Source organism: Mesocricetus auratus, unplaced genomic scaffold, assembly GCF_017639785.1.
Source record: "Mesocricetus auratus isolate SY011 unplaced genomic scaffold, BCM_Maur_2.0 Super-Scaffold_100006, whole genome shotgun sequence".
Taxonomy (NCBI): Eukaryota; Metazoa; Chordata; class Mammalia; order Rodentia; family Cricetidae; genus Mesocricetus; species Mesocricetus auratus.
In genome coordinates, this window is record NW_024429190.1 from 14,740,630 (window position 1) to 14,761,745 (window position 21,116).

General features: G+C 45.8%; 1 protein-coding gene across 15 annotated transcripts in view; it reads left to right on the top strand.

Annotated features, from left to right (window-relative positions):
* The window catches only part of Add1 (adducin 1), a 59,732-nt gene extending 39,053 nt beyond the window's left edge, over positions 1–20,679 (top strand). The window contains exons 7-17 of one of the 15 annotated variants that reach the window (XM_040746926.1): positions 782–925; positions 1,016–1,114; positions 1,518–1,694; positions 5,465–5,716; positions 6,283–6,327; positions 8,392–8,493; positions 9,385–9,474; positions 10,199–10,291; positions 14,588–14,744; positions 16,819–16,917; positions 18,834–20,679. In XM_040746926.1, the coding sequence (XP_040602860.1) occupies positions 782–925; positions 1,016–1,114; positions 1,518–1,694; positions 5,465–5,716; positions 6,283–6,327; positions 8,392–8,493; positions 9,385–9,474; positions 10,199–10,291; positions 14,588–14,744; positions 16,819–16,917; positions 18,834–19,180 (1,605 nt within the window). In that variant the 3' untranslated portion in view covers positions 19,181–20,679. Of the gene's footprint in view, positions 1–781; positions 926–1,015; positions 1,115–1,517; positions 1,695–5,464; positions 5,810–6,282; positions 6,328–8,391; positions 8,494–9,384; positions 9,475–10,198; positions 10,292–14,587; positions 14,745–16,818; positions 16,918–17,527; positions 17,566–18,833 lie in introns of those variants that run through there. The other 14 variants (XM_040746930.1, XM_040746932.1, XM_040746925.1 and 11 more) reach the window with 14 other exon arrangements.
* The last annotated feature ends 437 nt before the right edge of the window (positions 20,680–21,116 follow it).

Sequence of the window (21,116 nt, forward strand, 5' to 3'; positions counted from 1 at the left end):
TCCCGAGTGCTGGGATTAAAGGCGTGCGCCACCAACGCCCGGCTTACTTATTTTTTATTTGAGACTCTACTTTAAAAATTTCTGGGCCGGCTTGGTCTATAGAGCTAGTTGCAGGGCAACCAAAACTATACAAAGAAGCCCTGTTTTGGAACAAAACAAGTAAACAGAAAACAAGCAAAAAACCCTTTACTATATTGTCTCAAACACTCTGTGAATTTAAGGCCAGCTTGGTCTACATAGTGAGCTCCAGGATAGCCAAAGCTACATAGTTAAGACCCAGTTTCAAAACACAAAACAAAAAACCCAAAAACAAGAAACTCACTTTATTATATTATTCAGATAACTATAAGAGGAATTATAGTTATATAATTGTCTGTTATAAATTTTTATCTAATTTTCAGATGTTTTTTCTCTTATCTATAGCCTAAATTGAAATGTGAACAAAACATTAGTACTTGGAACTTTTCCCTTTGATACACAACTCCTCAGAGGGCCTATTGTGCTCCTTTCATGAAACCATGACTCACTGTGTTAGTAAGAACTGACTGTCATAGTATTTGTAATCACTGGAAAATCCCAGGCATGGGTTTTCTCCCAAGTTCTCCCGGTTACTGTCAGGGGCCCTAGAAGTAAAGTTTATGGGTTCATTTATTTCCAACAAGAGAATGAAATTAAATATATATAACTGTCATTTGATTTCTGTGAGGAAAGCGTGTGTTGTGAGTTGTGAGTTGCTGTTGACTGTGACTTTTCTTTGTCACGGTGACTACCTGGTGTGTAGGTGTCTGCAATGAAATGTGGGCTCTTGCCTATCTCCCCGGAGGCACTTTCCCTCGGAGATGTTGCTTATCATGACTATCATGGCATTTTGGTTGATGAAGAGGAAAAAATTTTGATTCAGAAAAATCTGGGCCCTAAAAGCAAGGTCAGTAGCATCTCATGGTATTTCAGTTGTAGAGTCCAGAATGGTCAGTCTTGGTGCCTTGTTCCACAGATCTCCCTGATTTTCTCTTAGGTTCTCATTCTCCGGAATCATGGGCTTGTGTCAGTTGGAGAGAGTGTGGAGGAGGCCTTTTATTACATCCATAACCTTGTGGTTGCTTGTGAGATCCAGGTAGTCCATTCTGTTTAGCTTATAGTTTATTTGCATGATTCTGGGGCTCATGTGGGTTTTCTGGTACTTAACTTGCAAGAATGAAGATCTGATCAATTGATCAATCCCTTAGCCATGATGAACTCATGATCTGGAACTTACAAAAGATTGTTGGGCTTTTTATTTCTAATTTTTCATACGTATGCATGCATGCATCATTTATGGAGTATTGGTGTGCACTATAGCTTTATGTATGTCATATATACATAAAGAAAAAATCCCTGAAAATGACCTTATAATCAGCTGTCCTATATGTTTTATTGCTTTTTTGGAAAGCTGTGTGTGTTACAGTATCTCTTTGTGGTCATCTGGTTCTCTTGATCTCCATAATGGAACCAAGTCATGTTTGCTTATTTGTGAAAAGGTTCGAACGCTGGCCAGTGCTGGAGGACCAGACAACTTAGTCCTACTGGATCCTGGGAAGTACAAAGCCAAGTCCCGTTCTCCAGGGACTCCAGCAGAGGAGAGCACTGGATCACCTCCCTCATGGCAGATTGGGGAGCAGGAATTTGAAGCTCTTATGCGGATGCTTGATAATCTGGTGAGAATGGCGCTTCCACTTGACAGCAACCTTAATGCTCTAAAGCTCAGATTCTGTTTGTGTAGCAGTTGAAATAGCTATTTCCATGTGTATTTGAATGCTGTCACACTACCGTCGTGAGGAATTACCAGGTTTTAGTTACTAGGCTAAATCACAATAAAATGTAGACATAAAGGTTCTTTTTCAAATTTATTTATTTATTGATACAAAGTCTCATAAAGCCAGGCTGTCCTCAGATTTATTGCGTAGGTATGGATGACCTTGAACTTCTAATTCTACTCTACCTCCCAAGTACTGGGATTAAAGGGTACTACCGTCGCCGGGCGGTGGTGGTGCACGCTTTTAATCCCAGCACTCGGGAGGCAGAGACAGGCAGATCTCTGTGAGTTCGAGGCCGGGCTGGACCGATAGCCTCCAAAACAATACAGAGAAACCCTGTCTCGAAAAACCAAAAAAACAAACAAACAAACAAAAACCAAAAAAAAAAAAAAAAAAAAGGGTACTACCGTCTTACCATAACCAGTTTTCTGCAGTACTGGGTCAAGAACTCAGGATTCTGGACATATTAGATAATTATTCTTCTAGCTGAGCCACATTCCAAGTTCTGTATTTTTATTATGTATATGTCTGTGTGTTTATGTATGTGGGAGAGAGAGGTGGGGAGGGAGGGAGGGAGGGAGAGAGAGAGAGAGAGAGAGAGAGAGAGAGAGAGAGAGAGAGAGAGAGAGAGAGAGAGAGAGAGAATAATGTCCACAGAGTCCAAAAGAAGGCGTTAGAGCTGGAGTTACAACAGTTACTGAGGTGGGTGCTGGGAACTAAAATTTGGTGCTACAAGAGCTGTAAGTGCTCTTAACCACTGAGCAATGTCTCCAGCCCCTGATCCATTTTAAAATATAATTTTATGTTTGGACTTAGTGAGAACTAAGAATGCAGTTGGCTGCTGGATAACTAGCAGTCAAGTCAGCCAGTGCCTGTCATCCTGTAAGCAAACTAGAGAGAGACATTTTTTAAAGCTTTATTTATTTATTTATTATTTATTCATTCATCCACTTATTTATTTATTATGCATACAGTGTTCTGTCTGCATGTGCCCATGCACACCAGAAGAGGGCACCAGATCTCATTATGGGTGCTTGTGAGCCACCATGTGGTTGCTGGGAACTGAACACAGGACCTCTGGAAGTCAGTGTTCTTAACCACTGAGTCATCTCTCCAACCCCAAGACTTTCTAAAGCAGCCAAGTGTTTTGTTTTTATTTTACTAATCCTAATCAATTCATTGTTTGGGGCCTGATTGTGTAGTTCTATAGACACTTGCTGTCTGTCTACTTGTTGGGACCCTATCTTGCTTGAAGATCCCAGAGCCCAGCATAATGTAGATGTTCAGATTGCAGGACTTCTTCCATAACAGGGAGGGTGAGACCACACAGTGATAAAAACAGACGGCAGGATGTGGTCTGTGTTTAAGTTCCCAGACGTCAGGGCTACATGGTCTGGCCCTGTTGCACAAAACAAGAAAATTTTATTTAGAGTGGCCCTCAGGAAGGGGACCCAAGGAATAGATAGAACCATGACAGGGCAAGCTGAGAGAAGGAAGGCAGCGGTGTAGAGGCTGTGACGCAGTTGGAGACATGGCGTAGGAAGATGGAATGTGCTAGGGACAGTCTGTTGCCGTCTCTTCCTGAGTTTTTCAGAAATGGTTTACTCTGTCTGTTAAACATTCACTTCCCTGGATGCAGATTAGAAAATTGTCCTGAGGATTGAAAACACATTATAAGAAATGGCTTTGCACCAGGTGGTGGTGGCAGCAGCAGCGGCACTCAGGAGGCAGAGGCAGGCAGATCTTACTGGCTTTCTCCCTCTGGCTTGCTCAACTACTTTTCTTATTCAAAGTAAGGCCCAGCTACCTAGAAGTGGCACTTCCAGCAATGGGCTGGGCCTTCCTACATCAATTAACAATTATGAAATAGCTCAGACATGGCCATGGGTCAGTCTGATGGAAGGTATTCTTCAGTTGAGGTTCTATCATCCAAGCTGACTTTAGGTTTTTACCAAGTTGACAGATAAATAAATGAAACCAGAAACTGATATTGGGTTTCAACCTGAAGATCAGGAAAGCAAAGCAGCCAAGCTACTAGAGAGCTCTTACCTCTAAAAGGACTGGGGCGTTCCTATTCTCAACGTGACTGAAGAATGAATGCCCCTATCCTCAATGTGGCTGGAGAATAAATGCCCCTATCTTCTGTGTGGCTGGAGAATGAATGCCTGATACTGAGGCCTTGCTCCTGCCTTATATACCTCTCATGAATCCTGGGATTAAAGGTGTGAGCTATAATTCTCTTTTAGACTGATTAACTCTTGGGTAGATCTGGTGGCCTTGGTCTCACAGAGATCTGTCTGTTTCTTAATCTTGAGTCCTAGGATTAAAGGTGTGTACCACCACCTCTAGCTTCTGGCTGCTGGGATTAAAGGTGTGTGCCTGGCTTCTATGGCTTGTGGCTGACTTTGCTTTCTGAATCTTCAGGCAAGCTTTAATAAATCATAAATAATGTATCACCACATGAAGTCAGTGGTACCACCTTCCAAAGTAGCCTCCTACTATGCTGCCTGTGGGAATAGTTCTAGAGTACCCCTGCCACAGGTGCAGCCTCTTGAATGTATAGATGTGGCCTCCATAGTTCCATGTGTCTTGCATTGTGAATTTAGTGAGGGACTCATTCTGAGTCTGAGCCCATTAGATAATTTAGTAAACATTTGTCTGACACAATTTTACCTCTCTGTTTTTAAGATAGCTTTTTTGTGTGCATGGGAGGGCACATGCAGTGTACACACGTGGAAGTCAAAGGACAGTTTGCAGGAGTCAGTTTTCCCTTCCTAACACATGGCTTCCAGGATTGAACTCAGATTGTCAAGGCCATTAGCAAGCACCTTCATCTGCTGAGTCATCTTGGTGGTCCTTTATGTTATATAGCAAAAATAGTTTCAGCTTAGTGATTAGAAACAGCATATCACTAGTATTTCATCACTTCCTGAGTCGAATCCAGGCACCAATGAACTCTGAAGGCTATAATCAGAGTATTGTCTAGGACTGGGCTCTCGTCAGAAAGCTCAGCTGAGGGACGATCTACTTCCAGAGAGTATTTCTGTCCCTTTATGGCTGCAGTACCCATGGTAGCTTGCTTTTTCCGAGCTATCAATGTGGAGGGAGACCTACAAAATGGGCACTGTTGTTTCTGTGTAATCCATGCCTGTTATCTCTAGTGATTGCCAAGGCATAGAAACAGATTTGGAAGTTCCACCTAGGCCCAGAGGGGAAGGAGTAACAGAGACCTGGGGGCTCCTGTACAATCTGTTTGCCTCAACTATTGGGTGCTAAGCATTGGGTATTTGAGATGAGGGAATTTCCAGTGTTTGTGAGGAAGTTAGCAAGCAAGCTGACCCAACAGAAGTGCGGATTAGGTGGGCTACATCTTTAAAGCATCACAGATGATCATAAACTCAAGCTGAAGACTGAACTCACACGTTGTGCTCAAACATCTGAGCACCAGTTCTTGACATTCTTTGGGTTATGTGTGCATGTGCTGTGTAAGCCAAAGGACAGCTTTGGTCTCCCTCCCTTCTTCCCTCCCTCCTTCCCTCCCTTCCTCTTTCTTTCTTTCTTTCCTTCTTTTTTACTTTTTTTTTTGAAGTGCTCTCTCATCAGATACCCAAAGTAAAACCTTGTTTTGAGCTTTGGAATGTTGACTGCTTTTCTCTCTGCTTGGATCCTAGGGCTACAGAACTGGCTACCCTTATCGATACCCTGCTCTGAGGGAGAGGTCTAAAAAGTGCAGTGATGTGGAAGTCCCTGCCAGTGTCACAGGCCACTCCTTTGCTAGTGACGGCGATTCGGGCACGTGCTCACCTCTCAGACACAGTTTTCAGAAGCATCAGCGAGAGAAGACAAGATGGCTGAACTCTGGCCGGGGTGATGAAGCTTCTGAGGAGGGGCAGAACGGAAGCAGTCCCAAGTCGAAGACTAAGGTGTGGACGAACATTACACACGATCACGTGAAACCCTTGCTGCAGTCTCTCTCGTCCGGTGTCTGCGTGCCAAGCTGTATTACCAACTGCTTGGTCTGTGCCTACCTTACTGTTCATAGTTAGATGACGTAGAGCAAGTTGGGCAGCTGGGGCTCCGGAGGCTTTGGGAACTTCCTGTTCTGACCTTACTAATAAGCACTGCCTGTGTGTCTTGCTTCCTTCTGAGCCAAAATCTACTTTGTCCTAGGTAAAATCCCAGTTAATACTATCTGCTTGAAACTGCTTAAGATACAATGTACCTCTTCAATAATTTCAGCTAACCCAACCTCACACAGCAAAAGTACTAAAAGCAGAAGCTCTCCTTTAACTCATGTGTGTCTGAGGAACCTTGCAACTTCATTTAGGAAGAGATACTTATGGCATCAGCCTCACTCTTCAGTTTGTCCTGTTATCAAAACCTCTTTATCTCTGGTGTCTTCTTAAGCAGTTTTTTCTTGTGGCTCGCTGGCCAGTTCTTTACTGACCCTTGTCCTCTTTCGGCATTGTTGCCTCCCTTTATCCCACAGCCTCCGAATGCTCACACCCGCTGCCCTCTGCATGGACTGTTGCATGTGAGTAGACGGCCATGGTGGCGAGTCTTCTGACTCCTGCTGGGTGTGGCATGACCCAAGTGCAGCGCAGGCCATCTGCAGGCACCAGCGACAAGACATGGCCAGGGGTGCCGTTTTAAGTGTCATTGCTGCTCAGGGCTCTCCTTTGCCTTGAGACATGCTTGGTGCCCCAGTGCTGAAATATCCCTGTAAGGAAGAGCCGTAATTTTGTATAAGCTAGCTTGGACAATCTGCCCAGATACTGAGCTGATAAGTAGCAAAAGCCCATAGCCACAGTCCCTCGTGCTAGGACACTGTCCATGCATGACAAGCTCAGCTAGCCCAGCTTGTCCTGCTGCAAGGACAAGCAGACAGGAAACGTGCTTTTACTTTAAACACTTAAAAGAAAAAGAAGGTTTTCTCTTCTCTAGGTGGTTCTGGTGTCATGAGAAGCCTCCAAGCTCCTGAGCAGCTGTGCCATGTGGGCAGGGACCCTGCTTGACTGCAGCTGGCCTCAGGGCTTGGGTGTGTGGCTCTCCTCTTCTTTCTTCCTGCCCTTGTTTTCTTCATTTGATTTACTTGTACAAGGAAGTGTACCTTACAAACAAACCCCTGTCTGCTGATGCTGTGAGCGCTCTGCATATCTGCAGCAGAAGCTGCAAGCACTGGAACTTAGCTTGAAAAGTCAAGTTATTTGAGGCATTTAGTTGATGTGTGCCTCAAAGGGCCTGATCGGCATATCTCTGTGTTTCTTACTGTTCTGAAGTAACACAAATTCTGTGCAGTGTGCCCAGGTTGTTTTTTTTGTTTGTTTGTTTGGTTTTTTTTTGAGACAGGGTTTCTCTGTATTGTTTTGGAGCCTGTCCTGGAATTCTTTCTGTAGACCAGGCTGGCCTCAAATTCACAGAGATCTGCCTGTCTCTGCCTCCCGAGTGCTGGGATTAAAGGTGTGCGCCACCAATGCCCAGCTCAGGTTGGTATATTTTAATTTATAATAATCACTATTTTCAAATGTGTTCAAGCTTCTGAGCGTCTGCTTTAATGTTTTTACTGAAATTATTTTAATAAAAAGCTGGAGTTATTTTTGTCTCAGAAGATAAGCATCAGTGAGTACCCATGGCTCCATGCCCATTCCACACCCCTTCACAGTGGCTAAGCATTTGGCGGTTTCGTTGCTTCCTTTAAAGTCTTATGGTTTATGGCTCTTTTATTGCCTCTCAAAAATATTCTGAAAGGCATAACACTCGCAAGATGGCTTGTTTTACTGTTCAGTGCCCACTTGTGCTTAAGTATTAGAATTTGGCTAAAAATCTCATATTTTATTGGAGAGCCAAAAAAAAGTGAGAACAACGGATGAAAAGTACAGCGTGTGAACAGTGTGCACTGACGCCTAAAACAGCCTTCCAGGGCTCATGAGGCGCTTTACGTTTGTTTGGGGTATTTTTGTAACACTTAAAAGTATTAAGTTATATAAAATATTTGACATCACCAAAATCTTCTACTAGGTAGCTACTGTATTGGTGCTAATACAGTACTTTTCTTGGGTTGAATAGTGTATAATTGGTACATTCTGATGCTTTCATTTATTTTAATGCAAAACTTTGGTGATGCCCACTCTTGCCTCACAGTGCAGACTTTGCCTACCCCTGGGGTAGGAGCATCACATGGCTTCTCATGACTGTCATCCCATGCTTCCAGTTGGCTTTGGTGTTGGGTGACTCTCAGGGCGGTGAACCAATGGTCTCTTAGGGGCTTCCTCTGGCAGGTCCATGGGTTATGATGCTCAGCTGTGTAGTTGCCTTTGTGTGCCAGATTTTGAGCTTTCTTCATGGCCCTTTTCTGTCAGTCAGGACTTTGAGTCCCATCACTTATCACTTGCTGTTTTTTTTTTTTTTTTTTTTTTTGGTGGCCTCATCCCACTCCTATAATGACTCTGCTGGGTGACCCAGGAAATGTGGTCATTGGTTCCGTCCTGTGATGTTCAGTGCATGATCAGACGTGATATCATTTGGACAAATTTTGGATGCTATGGTGTCATTTACTGTTATCATAACCCTGACTTTTCACCTGTTCTTGACATTACAGTGGACTAAAGAGGATGGACATAGAACTTCCACCTCTGCTGTCCCTAACCTGTTTGTTCCATTGAACACTAACCCAAAAGAGGTCCAGGAGATGAGGAACAAGGTGTGTATTCTGTCTGCATTTGGTGGGAGTGTGGGTGTAGGGTTGGGAGAGGTGCCATATGCTATGGGGTGAAGAGTGTGCTTGTTTATAATGGTTATCTTTCTGCAGTGTTGCTTCTGCTCATAGTTTGGGGTCCCACTGTTTCTTAAACTGATTCTTGCTCAATAGCAGTTCCGAAGTGGAAACTGCAGAGCCTGATCCTAGTAGAAATACACAGCTGCCCTGTCTTTCAGGGTTCATTCAGAGAGCTGTGAATGGTATTTAGTGTGTTAGACCATGAGATCCATCAGCATTCGAAATGTTAGTAGAAGACAGATGCATAGCAAGGATTTCCCACTGACTTACTAAGTACTTTGGAAGGTACTTAGTGGAAGATCTGTACCTTGCCAGAGCCACGTGGAGGGTGTGAACAGACAAGAGTAGCCCAGCCCTTCATGCCTGTAGTTTATGACCCCTCTGTGCAGTTCAGCCAGTACCCAAGATTAGGTGTGTCCTAGCCATCCTACCATCATGGGCCTAGACAGAAGCATAGCTTGCACATAGCCAGGGTCTAAGTGTGTAAACGACAGGATTAAAGTTACACATACATGGAGGCAGAATACTGTATGCATAATAAATAAATAAATCTTTAAAAAAGGGGGGGGCTGGAGAGATGGCTCAAAGGTTAAGAGCACTGACTGCTTTTCCAAAGGTCCTGAGTTTAATTCCTAGCAACCACATGGTGGTTCACAACCATCTATAAGGAGATCTGGTGCCCTCTTCTGGCCTTCAGGCATACATGAAGGCAGAATACTGTATGCATAATAAATAAAAAAATCTTAAAAAAATAAAAGAAAGTTACAGTTTGCCTTCTCTGTACTGCTCATGTGCCTCTTTTCTTCCTATCCTCAGATTCGAGAGCAGAACTTACAGGACATTAAGACAGCAGGACCTCAGTCCCAGGTTTTGTGTGGTGTAATGATGGACAGAAGCCTCGTTCAGGTAAGAGAACACAGTGTGTCTGACATTAGTGGGTGGTGACTAAGACCATCTACTCCAGTGTTATTCATGTCTTGGGAGAGAATGATGTTATAAGGTGAGTATTCTAGGACAGTGTTAAAAATATTCATGATAACCCAGACACTTTACTTGAGTTCTAGGCCAAGTATAAGCATGCCGAGGGTGTGTCTACCCTTCTAGCCCTGCCCCTTATAGTGCATGCATACTCAAGGGGTTTATATGCCACTGCTTTGAACCTGGGTTTCCTGGTAACCTCTGGGTGCTGTGTAAACGCTAGGAGAGGGGTGGGCTGTGGACCTTTGTTTTGGTATATACTCATGTCTGCAACACAGTGCTGCTTGGGATGCGGATTGGGCGGGTGCTTGTAAATGTGGTCCATCCACATCTACATGCATTTCTGTAAAGTGACTTACATGGAGTGACACATTGAAGCTAATTGTGTAAGTAGTTATCTTTGAAAATCAAGATACCATCTGATGCTTTCAGTCTGACTACAGGAATAGACGATTGTTGTTGCATTTTTAAAAATTTGGCCAGCTGTGGTCCTGGTTTCATGTCCAATATCTGCACGTACCACTGTCATCACCAACCCATGCTGTTCATAAAGCCCCTGCTGCATGCTCCTAGCTGGCTTCATCGTGTGGTCTTGGTTGATATTTTTAAGGTTGGGCCTGGTGTGCTCTGATGACTCAGTTTACTGTTGCAGGACGCACCCCTCTCTGACTGTACGGAAACTATCGAAGGGCTCGAGCTTACAGAGCAGACCTTTAGTCCCGCTAAATCTGTCTCTTTTAGAAAGGTACTCACTGCCCTGTCCTTACCTACCTACTGGTCCGCGGTGCTCTTTTCCCTTCCCTCCCCAAACCAGCTCCCCTCTTTAGGCTTTGTCTTAGTTAATGAAGCAGCTTGACAAGGACCTTTAGGTCCTCTGTGAGATTATATAGAAGCTGTGCTCTGCCTATTGTCTTTTTTTTTTTAAACAATTTTCAGCATTTTAAGTTTTTACTTGAAATGGTCCACTGGTGCCACATGGTACATTTCTGCAGTTTTGAATGTGACCTTGGTTAGTACTTGCCTTTGGGTTTCAGAGTTTTCCTCTTACAGGATATATTTGCAAATGGGCTTGTCTGGGTGCTGTTGGCAGTGGCAGCTTTTGCTGAGATCTTCCCTCACTTGTTCAGCTTTGGTTGTAGTAACAGGAAGCCAATTAAAGATGTCCCTTCAGAAGGATAAGAAATAAAACATGGCAGTCTTTGTCAACCCTTGGAGATAAAATGCATTAATTTTTAACTTTAAATAAAATGTGATCTAACACTGGGGCGGGGTGGGGCTGAGGTATGAGAATTCAAAGTAGTTCAAGGCCTGCCTGGACCATACAGGGAGAGTAAGGCATAGTGGCACAGCCAGTAATCGAGGGCCCAAGTGAGAGGCTTCAAGGTGTGTCTGGGCCTCATAGAGAGACTGTTCCCTCAAAAGTTAACTAATTAATTAAAAAATAAGATAAAAGAAGTAAAAAAATAAAAAAGAAATAACTCAAAACAAAAAATGACTAATGCATGGCTCAGAGCTTGAAGTTGGGTAATTTGAGGCTGTCAACACACTTGATGTGAAGTTCAAGTACTGTTTAAAAGGTGTTCTCATTGCCAGATAAAATTAGATAAATAGTGGGCTTCTTAATTCCTGCCTGGAATCTCTCACAATAGCAGTATTTTTGCATATTTTCATATTTATGTATCAATTTAGTGAGTCTTGTTTTCTCACTTTTATATTTATTTCTACATACCTCTAGAAGGAATTTGCCAGAGAACAGGGAGGGAATACTCTTTACCCTCCAGCTTGCTTTTCTTGTTGGTACTTTGAGCTGTAAGTCATATGAGCCTCTCAGTTAATAGTCTTTATCTGCTGTATGTGAAGTTGTGTGTGATCTGTAAGCCTTAGGTGCAGTCTATGGGCTGATCCTTTAACTTTGTGGGCTACAACATAGTCACAGTCATAATTGCTCTTCTGTCTTTTGGGTCTGGTGCATTTCATAGGTTTTGACTTGTTGGGGTTATTTGGAAAGCTTCAGGGTAGCCAAGTCCATTAGATCATGCGTTTTGGACTGGTTCTTCATCCGGTGACAGCTTTATTTCTTGTTCTTAGCTCTATTCAGAAGGTCATGTGGGTGCTCCGAGGGCATGTCTTTACCATCTGAATAGGTTCACATGTGTGCACAGGAGAGCATAGTGCAGGCCAACCCAGCTCATTTATGTTGGGTTGGGGAGCATGTTGACTTGTGGATGGAACATGGGGCCTTGTATGATAGGCAGGCACACTTCTACTCAGCTGCTCATCCATTTTGTAAGCTTCTTACAAATTAAGTTCCCTGCATTAGTTACTTTTCTTGTTGCTCAGAAACTCCTGTTTGGCTCATAGCTCAGAAACTCCTGTGTCCTAAGCATGCCCTCTCAGAGAGGCAGGCACAGGGAGACATATCTCTTTTGAGTACTTGAGAAACAGGGTTTTGGGACTTGGGAACTTGTGTTTTTTTTGGTAGGAATTGCTTAGTCTTAGACTTTTCCTTTTTGCTGATGGCTGTTTGTCCAGTGCTGGGATTGCCTTCCCCAGGCTCAGGAGTTTCATTAGTTGGAACTCTTATATTTCGCTCACATCTTATATCTAAACTTCTATGCCTAGAAGGAATACCAGAGCCTTTTCTACTTGAGTTTCACACAGCCCAAAGTGGAACCTATAAAAATCTGGGCTACCTTCTGAATTTTATTGCAGGTGCATTAAGGGGTAGAGACAAGGGTATAAAGAGCTATAGCGCCGTCTCTCTGCCCATGGCAGGGAAGGACTCTGAAGTTCAGTCTGTGTATTGTGAGTTTTCCTGTGTCTACAGGCACTTCACTAGGGCCTTCCCCTTTATGCCGTGTGGTAGAAATAAGTGCCAAGGGGAGTAAGTCTGTCTCTTGGACTCTTTGACCTTGTAATATGTGCCTAGCATGTTCATGGCCCAGTACTGTGAAAGTCAGATCTGAGTGTCTCTCTCTCACTCTAGCTCATGGGCTGTTTTATTAAGAATTTAAAAGAGCTGGGCGGTGGTGGTGCACGCCTTTAATCCCAGCACTCGGGAGGCAGAGGCAGGCGGATCTCTGTGAGTTCGAGGCCAGGCTGGACCAACAGCCTCCAAAACAATACAGAGAAACCCTGTCTCGTAAAACCAAAAAAAAAAAAAAAAAAAAAAAAAAAAGAATTTAAAAAAAGCAATACAGGTTAGGTGAAAATCTTGGCAGCTGCAGGAGGAGAGAGGAAGAAAGTCATGGTTTTTAAGATGGAACAGAAATAGCTCCTAAGGAGAAAAGAGAGCACTTCTGGGAGTGGAAATGGGTGAGTGAGCTGAAGATGAAAATCTGCTGTTCTGAGAGGTCTGCTCACTAACCCAGATGTGCACACCTTGGAGTCTTTGCTTCAATCATAGGTCAGGAGTGAGACAGTATCAAGCTTTCATGATCCTGCCTTCTTGCAGCCAAGGCTCAGTCAGAGGTGGCCTGACATGTTTTTACAGTTGATCTTATCAGCACCGTTGGCTGGTGGAGGGCCTGCTGTGTGCTTCTTGAGGGCCATCTGATCCAGCAGGGGAGTCTTGCTTGTCCTCTAGGACATCAGGACTTGGTGCAGAAGCCTTGCTGTCTCAGTGAGAGTGGATACCTGCTATCATTTGATTACATGAACTTGGACATGGCAGCTCTCAGGTGCTGCCAGCATACTGCTGTGTTTACAGAATGTTGTTGCTTGGAGAGTCTTGCTAATAGGATCCTTTTGTGAATATTAAGGCAGACTAAGGCCTTTGGACAGGAAGGGGCTTGGTTCAGCCATCATTAGCAAGCGACAGAACTCAAATTCCTTTCTGTCTTGCAGCGGGTAGGCTACTCATAAATGAAAACCCAATCATCCTTAGGCAAGACCTAAGGAAGGTTCCTTCACCATGAGGCTCTTCAACAATGGGCCTATTCAGGATATTTGCCCTTCACTCCTGTGGGCGTCTATGCCACCATTCACACACGGAGTACTCTAAATACTTTGTCCGCTATTCAACCCAAACACACCAGCTTCTCCAGCCAGTGCCTGAAGACTAGTTGCTGGTGTGGGTTGACTGTCCCTAGGAACTAGTACTGCCAAGACACTGACTCCCTCTGGTGTTCACCACTTGCCAGTGTGCAATCTGAGGCTCCAGGCCTACCATCTGAATGGTTTGGGACACCTCTTTTCATAGCTGTCATTTCATCATGTGCATGTTTGTGTCTCCTGGGCCATGTTCTTGAACTCTTGAGGGCCACCCCCCCCCGGCTGTGGGGTGGGGCCCTCTGGCTCCCACTGTGGGTAGTAGTCAGAGCTGCCTTAGTGCTTTGCTTGTTTTTTTTGTGTTACACTCTGTTTCCAGATTCCTGTTTGGGGATCTTCTGTTACTTCTTAGTGCTGTGGGATAAGTTCAGGAACTGGTTGTGGTTGTAAACCAGTATAATAAACCAGTCAGAAGGGCAGAAAACTTGTTAAACTTCAAGTTCCTAAGTAAATCTCAGGCCAGGCGGTGGTGGTGCACACCTTTAATACCAGCACTTAAGAGGCAGAGGCAAGTGAATCTGAGTTCGAGGACAGCCCGGTCTACATAGTAAACTCCAGGACAGCCAGAGCCACATGGTGAGACCCTGCCTCCAAAAACAAAACACAACAAAGAACGTAAGCAAATCTTCACACACTTTGTTCTGGTTGTTCAGGCATAGTCCTCTGCCATTCCTGTTTGCAGGGGCAGAAGAGGCTGCTCCCCATGGGTGTCTGTGCCTGTGGCTCTGTACCTTAGTGTCTTTGCTTTTGAAGTCTACATTGGCCATGGGCCCTAGCAGTGTGGTCCTGGAATTATTGTGTGCTTCTGAAAAAGACCTCCACCCCCTGCTACTGTTTGCTCAGGAGGAGGGAGGTCCCATAGGACCAAGTGGTACAGTCTTATGTCTGTGTGCTCCTGGAAAGCCCCCACCTCCCCCTGCCTGCTGTGTTCCTGGGAGGAGGGTGGTCCCACCAGGTCAGGCTCCTGCATACCAATCTCTTTGATCCACAGGGGGAGCTGGTGACAGCCTCCAAAGCCATCATTGAGAAAGAATACCAGCCCCATGTAATTGTGAGCACCACAGGCCCCAACCCCTTCAACACGCTCACAGACCGTGAACTAGAGGAGTACCGCCGAGAGGTGGAGCGCAAGCAGAAGGGCTCTGAAGGTGAGTGCTCTGAGATCTCCAGAGAGCAGGAGTGTCTGAAGGCCTCTCTGTGTGTGAGAAGGGCTCTGAAGGTGAGTGCTCTGAGATCTCCAGAGAGCAGGAGTGTCTGAAGGCCTCTCTGTGTGTGAGAAGGGCTCTGAAGGTGAGTGCTCTGAGATCTCCAGAGAGCAGGAGTGTCTGAAGGCCTCTGTGTGAGAAAAGGCTTGTACACCAAGCACAAATCTTGTCTGGTTAAGACCTGAGCAGTATGCTCTCATGGCCCTGCTCCAGTCATGTGGGCTGGAAGGAAAGAATTACAAAGTTAAACACACTGATAGTGGTGTTTGTCAAGATGGGACACTCTGCAGTGATGTGTCCAGACACGTGTGTGCCATCATGACACAGTGTATGTAGAGGGACTTCTGCCCAGACCAGGCTAAAACTAGAGCTGCAGCTTTGCTCTTCCAGAAGCTGCAGTGACGAGAGAGTTAGAGGACACGGCACTCAGGTTGGTCCTCTCTCTGGGGTTTGTGTAGAACTGGCCATTTAGGATTTCTGTGCATTTGCCATCACTTACTAGTTTTAGGATTAGTTATTGTGAAAGACAGCTTAAATACTATGTTTAAGAGATACTTTTTATTCATGCAGTATTTCTGCCAAAAGTTTTCCTGAGGCCTCCTGATTCATTAATGCTAATTGGTCATAACTAATCAGTGCAGGGGCAGGCACTGTCCCAGATGCTATGCATGCAGACATCTGAGCTCATCCTTAAAGTCCCTGGGAGTTGTCTGGTTTCCAGTGACTGGAGCAGGGAGTCTGCAGCTGGGGGGGAATAGCTCTACCAGAACAGGGTATGTTCATGGCAAAATCTGGGATTGGGCCAGGGTCTGTAATTTTCAGTTTTTTGTTGTTGTTGTTGGGTTGTTTGTTTGTTTCCAGACAGGGTTTCTCTGTGTAGCCCTGGCTGTCCTGGAACTCCTTCTATAGACTAGGCTGGCCTGAGGATTCTGCTTCTGCCTTCTAAGTGCGGGGATTAAAGGTGTGCACCACCATTTTCCAGCATGATTTTCAGTTCTGAGCATTTGAGGCTCTTGGTTGCACTGTGCTCTGTCTTTATTACAGTGGTTGTCATAGGTTGGCACTTGGAGCATAGTCCTTTTCTTCATACCCCGTCTCCTGTGAGTATGGGCTGTGAATTAGAATGTTGGGAATATCCCTGTGCAGGGGTGGCCATAGGGTGTTGATGGTACACGCCTTTATTACCAGCACTCAGGAGGCAGACACAGTCGAATCTGAGTTTGAAGCCAGAGTGAGTCTACAGAGTGAGTTCCAGAACAGCCAGGGTTACTAAAACCTTATATAATGCTAGTGTGACTTCCTGGTTGACTGTGAACAGGTGTTATTTTGCAGCCAGAGGGGCTTCTCACTCACAGAGGACATGTCTAGCAGTCAGTCACAGGGCAGTTTTGGAAGATTCTCTTTGAATAAGTAGTTATTTTATGTGTGTATATGTGAGTGTAGGTGTACACATGGGGCATGAAGGTTGGGACTGACAACCTGTGGGGTTGTTGCTTTCCATTATGTGTTCCCAGGATTTAATTTGGGTAGACAGGCTGTGCAGAAGTTTTACCTTCTAAGCCATCTTTTTGCCCTGAAGACTGTCATTGTAAGAAGGGTAGAAATTAACCAAGTGTGGTGGCTCATGTCTGTAGTTCTGGCACCTGAGAAGCTGAGGCAGGGTATTTGCTAATTGGAGGCCACAACTGGTTAAGTTTTTGAAATTCAGTCAGTACCTCAGTTGTATAGAAAAAAGCAGAGCCTGATGGTGGTGGCACACACCTTTAATCCCAGCACTCGGGAGGCAGAGGCAGGCAGATCTCTGTGAATTCAAGGCCAGCCTAGTCTACAAAACTACACAAAGAAACACTGTCTCGAAAAAAATCAAAAAAAGAAAAAAGAAAAAGATTCCAGTCTGGGGGTCCAGCTGACTCCGGAGGTGCAGCCTGCAGGGCAAGGACCCTGCTGCTGTGCTGCTGGGGAAGGGGTGGGTCCTGAACTGCATCACTGTGCCTGTGCTTACTGTTTCCATCTGTAGATAATCTGGACGAGACAGGGGAGCAGAAAGAAAAGTGTCCCCCAGGTCAGCCAGCTGTCCCCAGCACTCCCCCCAGCACTCCTGTCAAGCTGGAAGAAGGTGAGTCCTGTTGGGAGGCCTGGTGTCAGCCCTGCTGTGAAAGGGTGCATGGCTCGTGTGTGCTGGTAATGGAGCGTGGCAGTCATTTCATTACCATGGATGAAGAAGTGTGCATTCCACAAAGCCAGTGCCGCACACAGCTCCAGAAACCTCGGCTGTTTCTTCTGTACCTGCTCCGTCCTGGGAAACCTGAGTCAAGTTTTTGAGCTGTTGTGAGTGGGGGAGGGCCAACTTCAGGGAGTGTCCCCACATCTTGTCATGTCAGTTTACCCTTTGCCTGCACACCTCCCAGCATTGACAGAGGTTTGGTGGCCCCTTGGTGCTTTCAGTTGTGTGGAGACTGCAGGACTCTAGACCTGCTGCATTAATGAGTCCCCTGAGAGTGCTGTATTTGCCCCTTCTGCCTCTCAGACCACCGCATGTATGTGTGGGTTCGACACGTGACACGTGTGTCCCTTAGTCTCCCATGTGTGTCTGTGTCTCCTGGCTCCCCTCAGCCCAGTCTGTGGTCTATAAGAGTGGCTTGGCCTTCCTTCTTATGTAACCCGATGGCTGTGACTGAATGCATAGATTCTCTACTTGTGCTTTCTTTCTTGTGGCCGCCTTACAGCAGGAGACGGATGTGCTAAAGAGTACCTGTTGCCCTAGTAAGTACCCGCGCCTGCCTCTGCTCTAACCAGGTGCTTGCGCTTGCTGTGCCTTGCCTTCCCGCTTCTGTGTTGTGTATGTTTTCTGTATACCCAAAGTAAAAACAGAGGACCTTATTAACTAATGTACTCAGTTTCTCAGTGGCCTCCTTGGTCACTAGACTGCTGAAAAGTGACATCACCTTCCAGGATGTTCCTGGCCCCTATCATAATGCTGCCCCAAATACCCTGGGCCACAGAAAGCATTCTTAACCTTTGAGAATATTTCTTGATTGCTTGGCGGGGAGCTTTTGCCAGAAGGGGTCAGGAGTAAATGTGGACTGGGTTCTGACAGGGTGGATTCTGCCACCCTGTTTTTGGAGGCTTGTTTGGACCTGTGCTTAAGTTGGGACTGGCAGCTTAGTGGGCTGGAGAGAGTCCCAGTGCTAGGGTGTGTGGAGCCTATGGGCCTGCAGTCTGCTCTCTGCCAATTATTCTGGGTCAGGATAGCCATCAGGGTGCTCTCTGGGGGCTTCTGTCTCCAGTCTCCAAAGCCTAAGCACTCATGTTTGAGGCCTGGAGCCTTTAGTGGCCAGGCTGCTCCTAACCCATGCTTAGCTCGGCTGCTCTTGGTTCTGATCTTTGGCTTGATTTTTAAGTACTAAATGGTTTGGTGTTGCCTAACACTCCAATTGCTTATCATTTTACAGACTGAATGTCTACACTACTGGTGTCCCCTTGTCAGTGTAGAAATGTGTTGTGCCCTAGATGGAAACCTGCCCTCTGTTACATTTTGCTCCTTATGTTTAGCTATTCAAGTTGTGAAGGCAGCTTGCCTTACAGGTATTTTGTAGCTAACTATAGTTTTATTTTATTGCATATGGAATCTGATAGTTGACTTCTGGTTTTCTGCTGGCTGCCTTGGGGGAGACTGAATGTTGTAGAACAAAATTTAGACTTAAGTCCTGGACACAGGACACAGCAGACCTCTCTTTGTTGTCCAGCAGAGTAGCATGGCCTGATGGGGTCTGTTTGTAGAAGTGGCAGGCTCTGGCCCTGTCAGTCTGGTTTTGACAGTAAGTTCTTCATGAGAAGGTACTAGAACCCCTCTGAGATTTGGAGGTTTTATAACATGTGCTATATCTAGCTATACAGTAGAGTGCACTATGTGTCAAGTTTCTGGTCTAGGGAGTATCTAGAAACTGCCACAAGTTGGGAGCTCTGGCCAGTGCTCTTATTTCCAGCTGCTCTGTCCAGATTTTAATCCATCTCTCTCACCATCACCATCAGACCTTCCCCAGGAGCCGACATCCAGGGATGACAGTGATGCCACCACCTTCAAGCTAACTCTCCCTGACCTCTCCCCTGATGAGCCTTCAGAAGCACTTGGCTTCCCAGCAGTGGAGGAGGAAGTCCGTGCTTCCCCAGAGCCCATTCAGCCCCTTGCTGAGGCTGACCCTGAGCCAGCCTCAGCTTCAGCTCAAGGGGCTGAAGAGGTAGCCTCCCCTACCACCGAGGAGGGGTCTCCCATGGACCCTGGCAGCGATGGGTCTCCAGGCAAGTCCCCATCCAAAAAGAAGAAGAAGTTCCGCACCCCTTCCTTCCTGAAGAAGAGCAAGAAGAAGAGTGACTCCTGAAGGCCCACCCTGCACACTGTCATGTCTAATCCTGACTCTGCCAGGATTCCCTTTCTCGTCTTGTGTTCTGTCCTCTTGTGTAATGGAATGCAAAAAGCCAAGACCTCCATGTAACTAGAGCCACTTTCCATGTGTGGTCAGCCCCTTCACCAGTGCTGAGTGGATGTTCAACCCCCCACCCTGGGCCTTGGGTTCTGTGGGAGATGGGCTTAGCCTGCACCTCTGAGTTGTGCCCCCCTGCAGGAGGGGGACACTGAATCCTGGTCCTGGCTGGAAGGCATCGGAGGCTTCTGCCAGCTCTGGTTACAGCGTCACCCTCCTGAGCCTTGCCGCTCACTCTCCTTCTGTCGTGAATATCGAGTTGTCTGCTTGGTTTCCCTCTGCCCTGTGGAGTCTCAGGTGGCTGATTTGGACTTGGCTTCTGCTGGCATCCTCTGCTCGGTGATGCCAGTTATCCCCATACACAGGGAATCCAGCCATGGTCTGAGAAAACACTCTCATGTCCATCAGCGGCCCAGGGCACTGTGGCTGCCTTAAAGTTGTGGGTTGAGCCTGCTGCCCTAGCAGTGAGCGACCCTGTGTACACCCAGCACAATGCTATGCATGGTCTAACTGGTGACCCCATGACCAAAACCAGATTCAGGCGTTCATAGTTTATCTTACTGGAGTCTTGGATTCCCATCATAGGGAACAGATACCAGGAGGGGGAAGAGTCCTTTCTAGAACTTTCTTTCAGTGGGTTTGCAATTTAGCCTATCTTTTGACTGTGAATTTGAACAGGCCACTTTTTCTTTTATTTTTTGTTGTAGAGCTTGTGACAGAATGCAGAATACTCTTGACTTGTGTGGGAAGGTTTTGTAATGGAACAGGGATCTTAACTCAGTTAGAAAGATGCCCTGACTTTCATAAAAGGTCACTCATGGTAGAAGCCAGCCTTGGAAAGGTGCCAACTAATTAATGTCTTGCATCATTCTTGGAGCCCATGACTTTCTTGATCCATCCTATTGTGAATTTTTACTTTCATCCCTAGAAAAGGGCTTGAACCTGCTTAGTGGGAAATGCAGGGTGGTCAGGTAGAATCCTGAAAAGGGGGGGACTGTTCTGGGAGCTGCCACTGCCAGCCTGACTAGGAGTGAGGAAGCCTGCTGGAGCCCTAGATACCCCTGTGGGCATTGGGCCTCTGTAGAGCAGGTGCTAGGGTGTGGACTGAGCCATGTGACCCTCCCGACCAGGCACCAAGCAGGACCCCACAGCCTGCTGCAATGATTGTCTCACTTTGTCACCCTAGTCCTGATTTCACTCTTCCGGACTCTTCCTCATCCTCCCTCCCGCCCCGTCCTTTATCCCACCATATGCAATGACCTCTCACTTTTGTAGTCTAATTCTTTGTATTACACATGAAATATCGTTGCATATATGGACAGACTTGGAGGACTGGTCCTGTGTGCCCTTTCCTCGTTGTAACAGGTTTTACTCACAAATAAAGTCTTTAAGCAGTTTCCTTGTCTAAGGTTGGGAGGCAGTTTTATATTTTGATGTCTTGGTTCCTGTAGTTTATTTAGCTGCATGTATGTGTGTGTGTGTCTAGGCATGTGTGTTTTATGTTGTGTGCTTGGAGGTCAGAGGAAAACCTGAGCGAGTGTGTTGTCTACCATGTGGGTTCTGGGGATCAACCTTATGTCATTAGGCTTGGTGACAGATGCCCTCCTTATCCACTAGGCCATCTTATTTGCTCTAAAATAGGTTTTCTAAGAGTTTGTCTTGTGTTAAGAACTGAGAAACTATTTTTCTCTGTTTTTTAAAGATTTATTTTTATGCGCATTGGTGTTTTTCCTGCATTATGTCTGTATGAGGGTGTTAGATCACCTGGAACTGGAGTTACAGACAGTTGTGAGCTACCATGTGGGTGCTGGGAATTGAACCTGGGACCTCTGGA